The sequence below is a fragment of the Leishmania major genome, chromosome 34 (genome assembly GCF_000002725.2).
Source record: "Leishmania major strain Friedlin complete genome, chromosome 34".
In the NCBI taxonomy this organism is placed as follows: Eukaryota; Euglenozoa; class Kinetoplastea; order Trypanosomatida; family Trypanosomatidae; genus Leishmania; species Leishmania major.
In genome coordinates this window covers 1,521,475-1,535,101 of record NC_007286.2, presented here as the reverse complement: position 1 = coordinate 1,535,101, position 13,627 = coordinate 1,521,475, and the positions used below count along the sequence as shown (strand labels likewise).

At 59.4% G+C, this 13,627-nt stretch overlaps 5 protein-coding genes and 5 non-coding genes across 10 annotated transcripts; 3 read left to right on the top strand and 7 right to left on the bottom strand.

Annotated features, from left to right (window-relative positions):
- Window positions 1–14: 14 nt before the first annotated feature.
- On the bottom strand, window positions 15–87 carry LMJF_34_TRNAASN_02. The gene has a single exon. It is a non-coding gene; the product is annotated as a tRNA-Asn (tRNA).
- Window positions 88–150: 63 nt separating this feature from the next.
- Window positions 151–222, bottom strand: LMJF_34_TRNAPRO_01. Its single transcript has one exon. It is a non-coding gene; the product is annotated as a tRNA-Pro (tRNA).
- An 81-nt stretch (window positions 223–303) lies between these two features.
- Window positions 304–375, top strand: LMJF_34_TRNATHR_01. The gene has a single exon. It is a non-coding gene; the product is annotated as a tRNA-Thr (tRNA).
- A 64-nt stretch (window positions 376–439) lies between these two features.
- Window positions 440–523, top strand: LMJF_34_TRNATYR_01. Its single transcript has one exon. It is a non-coding gene; the product is annotated as a tRNA-Tyr (tRNA).
- Window positions 524–581: 58 nt separating this feature from the next.
- Window positions 582–654, top strand: LMJF_34_TRNAASN_01. Its single transcript has one exon. It is a non-coding gene; the product is annotated as a tRNA-Asn (tRNA).
- Window positions 655–925: 271 nt separating this feature from the next.
- LMJF_34_3520 (peroxisome biosynthesis protein-like protein) lies at window positions 926–3,790 on the bottom strand (the record flags this gene model as incomplete). Its single annotated transcript, XM_001686404.2, has 1 exon — window positions 926–3,790. The coding sequence occupies one exon, from the start codon at window positions 3,788–3,790 to the stop codon at window positions 926–928; it is 2,865 nt and encodes a 954-aa protein (XP_001686456.2).
- Window positions 3,791–4,829: 1,039 nt separating this feature from the next.
- Window positions 4,830–5,819, bottom strand: LMJF_34_3510 (conserved hypothetical protein; the record flags this gene model as incomplete). The annotated part of the gene is made up of 1 exon (XM_001686403.1): window positions 4,830–5,819. One exon carries the CDS (start codon window positions 5,817–5,819, stop codon window positions 4,830–4,832), a length of 990 nt encoding a protein of 329 aa, XP_001686455.1.
- A 1,078-nt stretch (window positions 5,820–6,897) lies between these two features.
- LMJF_34_3500 (putative ruvb-like 1 DNA helicase) lies at window positions 6,898–8,277 on the bottom strand (the record flags this gene model as incomplete). The annotated part of the gene is made up of 1 exon (XM_001686402.1): window positions 6,898–8,277. The coding sequence occupies one exon, from the start codon at window positions 8,275–8,277 to the stop codon at window positions 6,898–6,900; it is 1,380 nt and encodes a 459-aa protein (XP_001686454.1).
- A 909-nt stretch (window positions 8,278–9,186) lies between these two features.
- On the bottom strand, window positions 9,187–10,464 carry LMJF_34_3490 (conserved hypothetical protein; the record flags this gene model as incomplete). The annotated part of the gene is made up of 1 exon (XM_001686401.1): window positions 9,187–10,464. One exon carries the CDS (start codon window positions 10,462–10,464, stop codon window positions 9,187–9,189), a length of 1,278 nt encoding a protein of 425 aa, XP_001686453.1.
- A 749-nt stretch (window positions 10,465–11,213) lies between these two features.
- Window positions 11,214–11,927, bottom strand: LMJF_34_3480 (conserved hypothetical protein; the record flags this gene model as incomplete). Its single annotated transcript, XM_001686400.1, has 1 exon — window positions 11,214–11,927. One exon carries the CDS (start codon window positions 11,925–11,927, stop codon window positions 11,214–11,216), a length of 714 nt encoding a protein of 237 aa, XP_001686452.1.
- Between the last annotated feature and the right edge of the window lie 1,700 nt (window positions 11,928–13,627).

Below are 13,627 nucleotides of genomic sequence, written 5' to 3'. Positions count from 1 at the left end.
TGTGTAAAGAAAAGCTCCTCCCGTTGGATTCGAACCAACGACCTGTAGGTTAACAGCCTAACGCGCTGCCGACTGCGCCAGGGAGGATTCGTGGATTGACAATTTCAGTCGTGAAAGCATGGTTCTAGACCCCGAGGCCTAGAGGGAAAAGGGCCGCTAGGGGAATTGAACCCCTGACCTCCCGCACCCGAAGCGGGAATCATACCACTAGACCAAGCGGCCACAGTGTCCGCTTTTTCTAAATGTCCCTGAAAACACCCGTCTTTGTTGCGCACCTACACTCATTTTCATCTGTGTCCCGTCGGCCGCTTAGCACAGTGGCAGTGCACCACTCTCGTAAAGTGGGGGTCGCGAGTTCGATTCTCGCAGTGGCCTGTCTCCTTTTCAGCCTCTGGAGTCGAAAACGCTACAGTACAAGATGTTCACCGGGTACGAACAACCTTCTGTAGCTCAATTGGTAGAGCATGTGACTGTAGAGTTCGCAGGTATCACAGGGTCGCTGGTTCGATTCCGGCCGGAAGGAAGCTTTTCCTTCCTCTCGAAGGACAAAGACCTAGAGTGAATGCATGGATAACCACGAATCCTCCCTGGCGCAGTCGGCAGCGCGTTAGGCTGTTAACCTACAGGTCGTTGGTTCGAATCCAACGGGAGGAGCTTTTCGCCGACGGCGCGGGGGGGGGGGACGGGGGCGGGGAGGGGGGTGGGGACGTAAAAGGCCAGGGGTGCGAAGGAGAGGGGGCGGCGGCCTCACGGGAAAAACCGGGAAGGTGCCCATCACATCCCCTTCAAGTCGTTCGCGATCCACAGTCCAGTATTCTTTTTTTTTTTTGTTTGTTTCTGTCCTCTTTCAGTTGCTCGTTGGGTATCAGACAAGCGAGAAATCACAGCGACAACCTTCCCCCTTTCATCAACAGGGGGCGGGCGCTCATCGCGTGACGAGCCGCGACCCGGGAGGGTTGGACGGAGGCGCGCTCTTGCCTTTGGAGATCAAGGCGTGGATGCGCTCATGCTTTTGGATGTCCTTCTCCGACAGCGACGGCCGCGTCGTCGCCACCGACGCCCACAAGTCGTCTATCGACATCAGCTCTGCCGCGAGAAAGGCTGTGTTGGAGACAGTCGCCTCCGCCCCGCCGCGGGCGGCCAGGCACAGCGGCTTCAGCGTGTCCCCCACCTTCTCTCGCGTCACACCGTGGCCGAGGCCAGCAATCACAAACCCATCCTCGTCATCCGGCGCGGCGCCACCACCGCCGATGCTGCCTGACACGCCAGCCGCCTGCTTTGTCAGGCGCTCCACGAACCGCATGTTCACCAGCGTGCTCGCCGACGACACCATCGCCGAGAGGTCGGCAGGCGTCCAGTTCACCGTGCGCCGCGCCACTTGCCGCAGCTCCTCGTCACTGAAGTGCGCCGAGGCCTTGCTCAGCAGGCTGCGCAGTATTGCCACCCGATCATCTTCGCCCGGCACAGGGCACACGACGGCCTTGTCGAGTCGACCCGGCCGCAGCAGCGCCGCGTCAATCAGGTCCGGCCGGCTCGAGGCCGCGACGACAAACACGTTCTTGCGCCCCTCCACACCGTCCAGGTAGCACAGCAGTTGGTTCACCACGCGGTCCGTCACGCCCGAGTCGTCAGCACCGCGCTGCGGCGCCACCGAGTCGAACTCGTCAAAGAACACCACACACGGCGCCGCCGCCTGTGCGCGCTCAAAGACGTCGCGGATCTTCTGCTCGCTCTGCCCAATGTACTTGCCAAACACCTCCGGGCCGTTGATGACTACGCAGTGCAGGTTCTCCGCTTTGACGAGGGATTCGACGATGAAGGTTTTGCCGCACCCCGATGGGCCGTAGAGCAGGATGCCGCTACGCGTCTTGAGCGGCAGCCGCGCGAAGAGCTGCGGGTGCTTGATCGGCAGCACCAGCGTACTGTACAGCGTCTTCTTGGCCTCCTCCAGCCCGCCAATCGACTCCCACGACACCTTGTCCCCTTTGAGAAAGCTGATGCCGGTGTGCGCCAGCGGGGTAAAGAAGGTCACGCAGGCCTCGGCGCACTCGCGCAGCGACAGGGCCGGCTCCGCCGCCCGCTTCGCCCGCATCCGCGCCGTCAGCTGCTTCACGTCGAAGGGGGTGTAGTTGTCCATCAGCGCCGCCGCCGCCGCCACGTCTTCGCGCGGCGCGTATGGGAACACCTGCCCAGTCAGCACCGTCCGAGACGCGCGATTCAGCGCCTCCAGCGTCAGCACCCGCCGGAAGCAGTAAGCCGACCGCAGCGTCTCGTGCACTGCGTCACGGCTCGAGCATGTCGCCAGCACCACCACCGCCCCGTGCGGACGAACGGAGAACTGGTAGCAGAAGCGTGTCAGCGTTGCCTCCAGCGTTGCCCGCGTCATAGCCGTCATCGCCTCCACATGGCTGTCCTGCTGCGCCGGCGCGATGCTGTCGAAGTTCTCCAGCACCAGCACCGCTGGCTTGCACAGAACGCACTCCATCAAGGCCCTGGCGATGTCTGCAGAGAAGGACTTGGTCTTGCCGCACTCGAGCGTTACGGTGTGCACGTCGGGCAGGGTGTCGAGCACCGCGCGCACCACCGTCGACTTGCCAAAGCCTTTTCCGCCGCATAGCAGCACGTTGTTCTGGTGCAGATTGGCAAACCGCGGCACGCTCGACTGGTGGAGGGCGGCCACAAGGTGCCGCTGCAGCTCCTCCGCTACCCTCCCGTGCACCTGCATGACGGCGTCCAGCGCCACCGGAGAGCATGGGAGTAGCGCGGGACTCGAGGGCACCGGACGGGCCACCCCGGCAGAATCGTTCCTGGTTGCGTCGCCAGCCTTCCGAGCCGTAGGGGCCGACGGGTCGAGACCGTGAGGGGTAAGGAGAAGGTTTGTTGCCTGCGTCAGGGAGTTTACCACGCACACGTCCTCCTCGTCCGCAGCTCCCGCTGCCTCGCCGTCGGCGTTGTTCACGACAACAACGGTCATCTGCTTTAAGTGTGCCCGCAGAAACCCCGGCGTCACCTCCTCCCTGTTCAGCGTTGCCACCGTCGCGCAGTCGAGGACGCCGAGCACCATACCGTTTTTCCAGCCGTACTTCTCGGCCGTGACGCGGCGCACCCGCACCGCAGCCACGTCGGTGCGCTCGGCCCCGCTATCAGCGGCGGCACGAGCGGGCCGTCCGCGGACAAAGGCCCAGAGCGGCAATGTGGCAGCACCATCAGCCGCGCCGTCCGTCTGCTGCCGACGGACACGGGTGGCAATTACAAAATGTGTGCCCTCGTGCATCGTCGCGCACCCGCTACGCAGCTTCTCCTCAGCGTCGCCGCACTCGATGGCGGTTACCACCACCTTGGCCGGCACCCCGGGGAAGATGGAGACAGATATGATCATGGAGGGGAACACCACCTGCACCTGGCGAAGCAGCAGGTTCTCGACACGAAGCGCGTTCTGCTCCACTACCTCGCTGTCGTCCACCGTCAGCGGCGCCACCAGAACCTTGGTCGCACGCGGCGTGTTGGGCAGCGGCACGCATTCCACCAGCTCACCCTCCTTCAGCCCATGGTCATCGCAGAACGCAAGGGGGAAAACAAGCACAAATTTGGAGCGCGTGTGTGGCCGGCAGGTGAGGCACCCGACGTAGATGCCGTGGCCGCTCTGCCCTGTAATGCGCAACGGCACTGCTAGCGGCAGGCGGCCGCTGTAAAGCGGCCGCAGCACAGTGTCGAGGTAGTGCTGCGAGGCCGTCACGAAGGAGTGATGGCTGCTCCTGTCGATAGCGACTTCAAAGGATGATTGCTGCATGGGCGGGCTAAGCGGCGCCAACGAACAACGCGCCGCTTCGGGGCTAAGACCTTTAAGTGTGTGTGGGGGGGGGAGGCAGGGGGGAGGGGAGGGGAGGGGAGGGGAGAGAGAAATAGAAACGGCTTAGTGAATCGCAAAGGCGGGGCGAAAACGGAAAGCGGTCAAACCACCGAGTTGTCCTTCAAACGTTCGTGTGAGTCGTGTGGCGCCGCAGAAAAGAGGTGGTGGCGGGTGGGGGATAAAACACGATTGTTGCCCCCTTCTCCCAGCTGCTCCTCCTCGCGACTGCTAGTTGTGCTTGTCGGAGGTGTCTGGTGCCTTTGGGTGGCGCTTCGCCTTGTGGAGGCGGGTTGGTGCTGTTGCGAGGATAGTGGACGGAATCAGCTCTGTGAAATGAAGGAAGGCACGTGTGCGAGCGAGTGAGCGATGGTAACCGCTCCCTTCCTTTGGCACGTGACGTTGATGTGACTCCTCGGTGCCGCAAGAGTCGCCACCTCTCTTGCTCGTGTTTGCTTTTCCTTCAAGAATACCGCCTTGTGCTCAACAAGGGAGGAGGCCGGCGGCCATCCGTCCATGCGCATAGCGAACAGCACATACACAAACAGATGCAGACACGCATACACCGCTCGGAAAAATAAGGAAACAAAGCGAAAGGCGAGGGCGACATGAACAAGTGATGAAGGAGAGAGAGGGACGATGAAAGAAGTAGACGACATCAGATGCATCGGCTCAGGCGCTTCTGCTGCTGCTCACTCGCCCGACGCTTGGGAAAAGAAGCACAGGCACGCACACGCACACGCGCGCGCGCACACGTACACAGGCCGTGTCTCCCTGCAATTGCTGGGCCATGTTTTTCCTTGCCGTTTGTGGCTGCTCCCTTGTCTGCTTCCATGGCCGCTTTCCATTCGTTGGGAGGACCTGTGATGAAGGTAGGCAGTGCACGACAGTGAGTCAGACACGAGCGCACACGCCACGTACGGCGCCGTCACCCGTGTGGACGTATGTGTGCAGCGACCTGCGCACAAACCCCATCGTGCGGCTACTCTGACTGCGGAACGTAGCCGAAGCGCATCTGCCAAAACTCCGCATCCTCCGTCGTCTTGACAGGACGCCAATGCCACCGCAGGGTAACCTTCTCGCCTGCGTGCAGCAGCCGTCGCGTCACGACGTGCAAGAGGGGCTCCCCGCTCGAATCTGCCCAGCGCACCGGTCGCGTGGCTGCAATGCGCTCGTCTTCGCCTACACAGATGTATGCGTTCGGCTCAAAGCTGTGGGCGCAAAAGTCGATCAGCGGATAAAGGCTGAGCCCCTCCGCGTCGTCTTCCATTGCGCGACTCAGCGCCATGGACAACGCCCAGGCTGTTGATTTGGCGGCAAAGTGGGGCACGCCTTGCTCAAGGCGACGCTGCAGCTGGTGCAGCCGCACCCACTCCACGCGCTGACTTGCAGAGGTCAGCTGCTCCTTGTCCAGGAACGGCGCGTTGGCAGCCCCGCGTGCCTGCAGCGAGTTCCCGGCGTACATGGCATCTAACTGATCAACCAGCACCGCAGCACGCTCGTAGCGAAGCCCGGCAAGAAGTGCGTCCGATACCTCGTCCGTCCCCGAGTTGTGCAGGTCATGCAGAAACTCGAGATAGGCGCGATGAGGGCTGCGCGGGTTGTGCAGCTCACGGGCGAGGAGCTGCGCAAAGCTCTCGAGGGCGCTGTAGCGTCCGATGAAGGTGCCTTTGCGCGACTCTGGGGAGCTGACACTCAGAGAAAGCGCTGCCGGAAGCGAAATGAGCGTGCGGCCTGCGGCGACGGGGCGTGTTACTGTCAGATAGCATCGATGCGCTGCGTTGGGGGTCTCACTGGGCTGCAGCCGGACGGCACCGTGCACGGCTGCACCACGACGTGCAGCCCACCGACACAACTGCAGCGCACCCGGGACTTCGCGAGAGAAGAGGTAGGGCCAAAAGTAGATGTACGTCGCCTCGTTGCGGCACACAATGCGGCGCGACGGCTGAGTGGTGACGAGAAACTCTAGCATGACGCCACCACGAGCACGCACACACGCGTCACACCACAGATGGCATCAACACAACGAGTAGCGCACCAGCGCACTCCCGCGTGGGCCGACGTGGATGATAGGCGCAAGTATACTTCGCGTTTCGACAGCTGCAACAACGCTTCATCCATACAGCTGGCTATTTGCTTTCAGTGGAGCCCCTTCCCTGATCCATCGCCTACTGCAGCACCTCTGCCAATGCGGAAGCCGAACAGGTTCGCCCTCAGCTGATCAATCGGTGAGGAGCTGCTTGACGGGGGGGGGCGGGAGGAAGTTTGGGAGTAGGCGGCAATGCAATGCACATGCACGTTTCGGACGTCGCGCGAGGGCGTGTGTGAGCGCAGACACTACCACAGGGAAAGAGAAGTTGAGGAAATCAAAACAAGTATGGGGAACAGAATGTGATGGCCACTTTCATGACGATAATCACCTTGCTTGCTCGTACACACCAGCCTGATAAGAGAGCAGGTAGGTGACGCCCCCAGGAAAAGAGGGCGCTGCAGAGTCGGTCAAAGGGGGAGGGGGAGACACCAGTGCAGTGGGCTGTGCATATGGTGTCGCGTTCACACCCGAGAGTAACACGAGCCAGTGCTTCTTGCTTTCTCTTTGCTCTTCTAGTTAGACACAGGGAAACCTAAATTACCCCCAACAACTGAAGGGAATTGGATAGCGTACCCTCCCAACGACTTCCTCATCACCCGTGTGCTGCTCTGCTTTTACGGGGTGTGTGCCGTCTGTGCCTTTGACAGCAAAATGGTTAGCGATGGAAGGCAAACGCACGCGTATGCACCGACAGACAGACAGGCAGACAGACCCATTCAAGGCGAGGAAGAGCGTGAGGTCAGGAGAGACACGCCCACGCACACAGAGGCACACAAACTTGCGTTTCACCACACACACACATCAAAAAAGGAAACGACGAAAAAAAACACGGAGCGGTATACACTGCTCTGCGAAGACGGCCCAGAGGAAAACGGGAAAGGAGGAGGAGGTGCATGCGTGCAGCGATGGGCCCCCTCCACGTTGCCTCGCCTCTGCGACTGTTCTCGGGAACGCTGCCTCACTGGTATACGTATTCCTCTGCGTGGTCCTGCAGCTGACGGGCAGATGCCTTGCCGTCCTTGAAGAGTTCAGCCACCAGATCCACATCTTCCTCCTCGAGCATCTCGCGGCCATTCGTCTCGGCAATGATGAGCGCCGGCGTCAGCAGTTGCACAACGAAGCGCAGCGACGTGCTCTCGCCGATGATGCCGAGCTTGGTCAGAGCCGCCTCGGATATCTTCACCCCCTCCACATGGGCACGGATCTCAACTATCGACGTAATTTCGCTCACGTCGTAGTTCATGGTGCGAATGATGAGGAGACGATCTAGCAAATCTGTTGGCATCCCGTGCGGCGCGCGAATCTCCGTCCCGCGAATGCGGCAACTGCCGCGGTTGGTGGCGAATATGACGACCGGTGCGAGGGTCGACTCCAGCGCCTTGTTGAGGTAGGTGAAGCACTCAATATCTAGCATGTGCACTTCATCGATGAAGAGGACGCCGGGCACGAGCTCAGCGACGCCCTGGTCAATGTATTTGTTCACAACCTTGTTGATCTCCTGGCGCAGCTTCTCTGTCACCTCCGTCTTTTTGTGCCGCATCATGCTGCTCACAATTGACAGGGCATCCTGTCCCTGGCTGGGCTTCGCATTTGCCATGTCGAGATCGTGCAGCGTTACGTCCTGGATCACCTCTTTCTTCTTGTGCACGTCCCCTTTCGGGATCGGCACGTACTCGTCCGCCTCCAGGTCGTGGTCACCGATGTACGCATCGCTGCGGCCCACCCGCTTCACAGCGCCAGAGCTTGCCTCGATGTAGATGACGTCACCGACGGACACCTTCTCTTTCTCCAGGCTCTCATAGATGGCCGCATCCAGCTTCAGCAACTTGGACCCCTTCTGCGACTTGAGGGTGATGATGACATGCGAGATGGACTTGCCATAACCGCCGAGCGGGTTGTCCGTCTCCTCGGCGCGCAGCTCAGTCACCTCTCCCTCGTAAACCTCTTTGTTCTCTTTGATGCGTAGCCCGATGGCGCGGCGGAAGTTCTCCATGAGAACCTCCGTCTTTTTCACCTCCGCGCTGTACACCTCGCTGCCGACCATTGGGCAGAAGGGCACCTTGGGACCCAGCTCCTTGGCAATACCGAGGGCCAGCGCCGTCTTGCCGGTGCCCGGCGGCCCCGCAAACAGTAGCGCCCGACCTGCCATCTTCTTGGAGCGGATCAGCTCCACCGCAATGCCGGCCGCCTCGCGCGCCTTCTCCTGGCCGACGAAACCGTCGGCGATGTGCTTCGTCGTCCCGTCCGGGTTAAGGCCAAGCCCCTTTACGTGGCTGTGCGCTGCTACCCGCTCCTTCTTGGTGGTCGAGATGACCTCCTCGATTTTGATGCCGGACATCGTGCCGTGAAGAGAGCGATTATTCGGTAGACGTGCAATAAGACGGGCACGCGTGGGGTTAGCCAGATGGAGCTCACGGTCACTAGTCAGTGCAGGAGCCGAACAGTAAACCGACACGGGCAGACGAGCGCCTTTCTCGGAGAAAAGACGAAAAAAATATGTAGAGAGATCGGCTGGCTGCTGGATTAGGTGTGCCGCATATGTGTGTCGGACTGCTGCACCGTTAAACACGCGACAGCCCGGGTGAAGACGGCACTCTTACTCCACTGTGTGCGGGCGGTTTTATAGGCGTGCTTGTGCGAGCGGAGACCCTTCTCTATGGAAATGAGCTTGCGACACGCGCGTGATAGTACGTGTTTGTGCGAGTATGTGTGTGCGCAGAGTGGCGGCGTGCTGTCACAGGTGTGCAAAAAGGGTGTGTATATGAGAAAGAGAGAGTGTGTGTGTGTGGGTTGAACGAAAGGGATGTTCATGAAGGAGTGAGGAAAGCCATACATCGACGCACATGCCCATTTGCTCTACGGCACGCGCGCTGTTCGGCCTCAGACTCGGCCTTAGAGCAGTCAAACACGACCATAGCGACACAGACCGGTTGAGCGCAGATGAAGAACTCCAACAGCGCAGTTTGCTTTGCTTCCCCTTTCGGTACCTCATGATTTTACACTGCCTTTCGCTAAAAGGGTGTGAAAAAGCACACAAGTGCACGACGCGGTTCGAAGGGAAAGGGAGAGAGATCAAGAGGTCGAAACTGTGGCGCACCAGCGATGCGTCACCGCCTCCCTCCCACCTTTTCTCACTGCCCGGGCGCGACGGAGCAACGGCACCTCATTGGCAAGCAACACCCCAACACACTTCGCCACAAACACACACACACACACACACACAAATGATTCCAGAGGTGCGGTGCCCCTACCGCACCACCTCCTTTGCGACCTTGTCCAGCTGCTTGGAGAGAGGGTGCTCTGGGCTCACGTTACGCTCCACAATAGACCGCGCCTCGTCCAACAACGCTTGCGCCTTTGCCTTGTTGCCATGAGAGAGGTACGCGCGGGCGGCGTTCACTGCAGCCTTGCCGATGGCAATGTGTCTTCCTTGGAAGCGCTGACGTGCAATCTTGAGCGCCTCAAGGTAGTACTGCGCTTGCAATTTCGAATTTTCCAGCTGCCCGCAGGCGTCACCGAGTGCGACGTATGTGTCAATGAGTTGGGCGTGCTGCTGCCCAAAGGCCCGCTGCTGCAGCTCCACCGCCTGCTCGAGCAGCGCCTTCTGATTGTAGAAATCGCCATTGACCCTGTGCGCGTCGGCAACTTCCAGCAGGGTCATGGCCAGCTGCGGACTCATTGGGCCAAGCCGCCTCTCTTGAATGCTGTAGGCCGCCTGTGCGAGCTGCAGCTGTCGCTCCACCTGCCCCGCCGCACCGTAGGCTCGACCGAGAGTCATCATCGCAATGGTTGTCTGCACGTGTTCAGGGCCGCAGTGACGCTTCACAATCTCGTACGCACGCTCGGCGGTACGCAGCTGGGCCTCGTGCTCGCCGAGATGGCCGTGGGCGGCGGCGAGCAACAGCAGAACGCGGCCGACCTTGGCATGTAGTGGGTTGAAACGCTTCTCATGCAGCGCGAGCGACTGCTCAAGCAGCTGCTTCATGTCAGCATAGAGGCCCATCTCCTCTTTGGCGCAGGCCATGTTGTACAAGACCATGCCATACTGCGGGTGGTCGGTGCCGTACACTGCCTCAACCAGGTCGCGAGATCTCTCCAGTAGCTTCAGCTTTCGTATGTTGTCACCCGTCTCACCGTACGCGCAAGCGAGGTTGTTGAGGCAGCTCATGAGGGTGGGGCTATTTGGGGTGTGCTGCTTCGAGTGCGCCACCTTCTCCCATGCTTCGATGGCCGAGGAAAAGTCGCCCTTTTCGAAGGCCTCCGCGGCCTCCTTGTTGAGCTCAATCAGCTCCTTCTCGCCCAGATAAGCAATTGCTGCGGTACCCGTGCTAGAGTCTCCGGTGCCGGCGTTGTTGCCACTACCATCCGAGCTGGCCCATCGTTGGGACACAAGTGCTGCGCTAACGAAAGACGGGGCACCCAGCGCTGCTGCGACGCTTGCAAGACGACCTCGGCACAGAGACACAGAGCTACTGGTCGCTGCGATGGCGAGGCGACTCGTTGGCCACGCAAGGCGAGCGAACATAAGCCCTGCCCGCTGGAGGCGCGTCTGTGCGTGGTGTCTTTGTGCTATCGAGAGCGTCGGCACCTGCACACGATGCCTCTGAAGAACGGCAGAGAGAGGGAGGAGAAGTGGGATTTGGGCACCACCATGACCCCGCACGCGGCGCCGCAAGGTCGACGGAAGATGCGGGAGCGCCATGCGAGAGCAAAGCGCGAAGAGGAAGGCGTGGCACCAGCATACGTGTAGAGGTGTGAGAATGTAAACACAGGAGGACTCACCCAGCGAACACGACGTGCCGATGCACTGGCGCCATGCAAGACACACCAACACACACACACACACACACACACATTCAATAAAAGGGAGAGAGCAGCATCGTATGCCAGAAGACCACGCCCGCCCTCGCAAACACAACATCAACGATACTGCCTATGACGGAGTGCACTGTGCGCACATTGTCGCATAGAAAGAGCGTCCTGTCGACTGCCCGAATACCAATTCTCTGTTTTTACCTTGTATGTCTGTATAGTGCAGTTTTTGATGTCCTCCACGAGGCCACGATGCGGTCGTTCCAGTTCCACGGAAAAGAAAGATCAGATAATAAGACACACAAGTCGCGAGGGTGAGAGAGCAGTACACAGTCAAGGAAAGGACAGCACAACACACAAGCACATCGACAGACGACGGCCCTTGCTCGCATGGGCGTGCTGTGAGAAGAGCACATACTGTACAAGAGGTAGACCCGCGCGCTGCTGACATTGCTGGCACCATCACTGGCTCGCCACCGCTGTCGGAGATGTGTGTTCTTGATTGCGAGCCAACGCGGCCTCGAGCCGCCTTGTCAGAGGTGCAATCGATGCAGCTCCGTGTATGTTGCACTGCGTCAGAGAGGGAGAGGACTTCACGAGCCGTATGAGAGCCTGCACACCGGTGCAGCCGATCGGATTCCCAGATACGTCCAAGGAGGCAAGTTGCACGAGAGGAGGGAGGCTGTGGGCGAGGAGAAGCACTAAATCACTGTCCAGCTGCTGGCTCGACAGTGACAAAGAGTGAAGAAGAACGCAGTCGGAGAGGGTAACGAAGATGGGCAGCCACGCGAGCTTGCCGACATAGGTAGGGAGAAAGTCGAGATGACGAACCTTGTCCACCATATCTCGAGCCGAGCCGCTCGCAATGGCGGCTTGCACCGTGACGTATCGAGTGAGGTACCCCACGTAGTGATTGTCTAGCGGGTAGCCATGGGTTTGACAGAGACGCAGATAGGTGTCGCGCACATTGAGCGACTGCCTCGGGTCGGCAGAGATCAGATCTCGAGCCGCGTCGCGCACATCGATGTAGCGGCGAAGCAGCACGTCATAGGGAATGCTCGGGCTAGGGGTCATACTGGGCAGCCGCATCTCATCAAGGAGAAGGGGAGATCGGGTGCTCAGCGTGCGACGCAAGAGCAAACGGGTATGCTGTGGAGGCTCTTCTTGTGTAGACATTGCTCTTGAGGAAGGGAACAGAGGTGGCGGGGATGTGATTTGTGCTTCTCTCTAACCTTCGTGTGCGGTGTGTTATCGAAGCCGGTATTACTATATATATATATATATAGATGCATATATATCAGTATGATTATTGTGTGACCGCGTTGCAGAAAAGGATTGAGGGGAGAGAGGAGGGAGGAGGGAGGAGGAGAGCGTTGAAGGGAGAGGTGCTGTCTTGCCGAGGACGTCCCCTACACACACATATATCTATATATAGATATACATTTGCACTCAGAAAAGGAGGCGAAGATAACTTTGCACGCATTGCGATTCCCTCCCTCATCACCTTCAGCTGCTCGTCTAGAGACGAAACAGCAGTCCCTAGAAGGGGCACAAGCGAGCAGGACTCGATTGAGTGGCTCCGGCAACTCTCGTTTGTGGCCCCTCCCAGCAAGGAGGGCCTGCTAGTGAGAGGCTGTGCCGTCCTCTTCACCACAGCACCCCGCCACTTTCGCGACGCTTTCTTCGTCTTTGTTTCTCGTTTCCTTCTCGTTACCGAGAGGGCTGCAGGCGCAAAGGACGACAGGGAGCTGGCGAAACACAGACAGGGCCAGCGAAGAGCATACGAGGCATACGCGAAGGCACTTCGCCCTCCCCCCTCCCCTCTGGTGGTGACTTGCGTGTGGCATTCCTTTCCCTTCCCGGCATCCGATCTTTTGCTTGGGGAGGGGAGGGGAGGAGGAGGAGGAGGAGGAGGAGGAGGGGGGGGTTGGCCACTGGTCGCCTCTGCACTTCAGCTTTTTCCGTTGTCGCCAATCTTGCAGCGCGGCAACTCGACCTTCCATGCGCCTCTACGGACAGTGAAGGGAAACAAAGGAGAAAAGAAAAGAGATGAGCGTGGGGGACGCTGTTGGGTGGGAAGCTGTCTCTCCGAGACGACCACGCAAACGGAGGAGGAGAAACATGACAAGGAAAAGAGGAACCAAAAGAACAACCGCATAAAGGCACAAGACGACGAAAAAGAGGGGAAACAAAAAAAAAATAGGGAGGGGGGGGAGGGAGGTGTAACGGCAGCGAGATGCGAGTAACATGCTGCACCCAAGCACACGCAACAGGTGACCACCGCAGCACGATAATCATTCCAAACGTGCACGTTCATGCACACAACAGAGAAGAAGAGGAGGGAGAATGCCGCCCCCAGCAAACCGTCTGCACATTACACGCAGAGAGATGCATTTTCTTCCTTTTCATACGAACCGTATATTTCCGTTTTTTGTTGTTGCTGCTTCATCGTCCTGGCAGATCTTACTCTCTTTCACGCGTGTGTGCGCCTGCGCGAGGGCGTTTTTGCTGCCTGCGGGATGGATACAAACAAAAGAGGGCCGCCACTCACACGTGCGCCTGGTGACACGAGCCGTCACACAACCAACCGCTCCCCTCTTCACCCTCTTCCAGCTCCGCTGTCTGTGACTCCCGTGCCAGGACCGCGAAAGGCTGGGAGAGCAACAGTAAGGAGGAAGGGGGGGGGGAGGAGGAGACGGAAACGAGGTGACCACGCACGGCTCGAACACGGCGCACTATACCACGACAGCAGGGTCATGCAAATGCGAAACTGAACAAGCAAACCTTGAATGAGCGCATCTTCAACACGGGAGGTGAGGTGTTTCGTGCAGTGAGGGGAAAAGATTGGCGGGCACGCCTAAGAGAGAGCGTGGTCG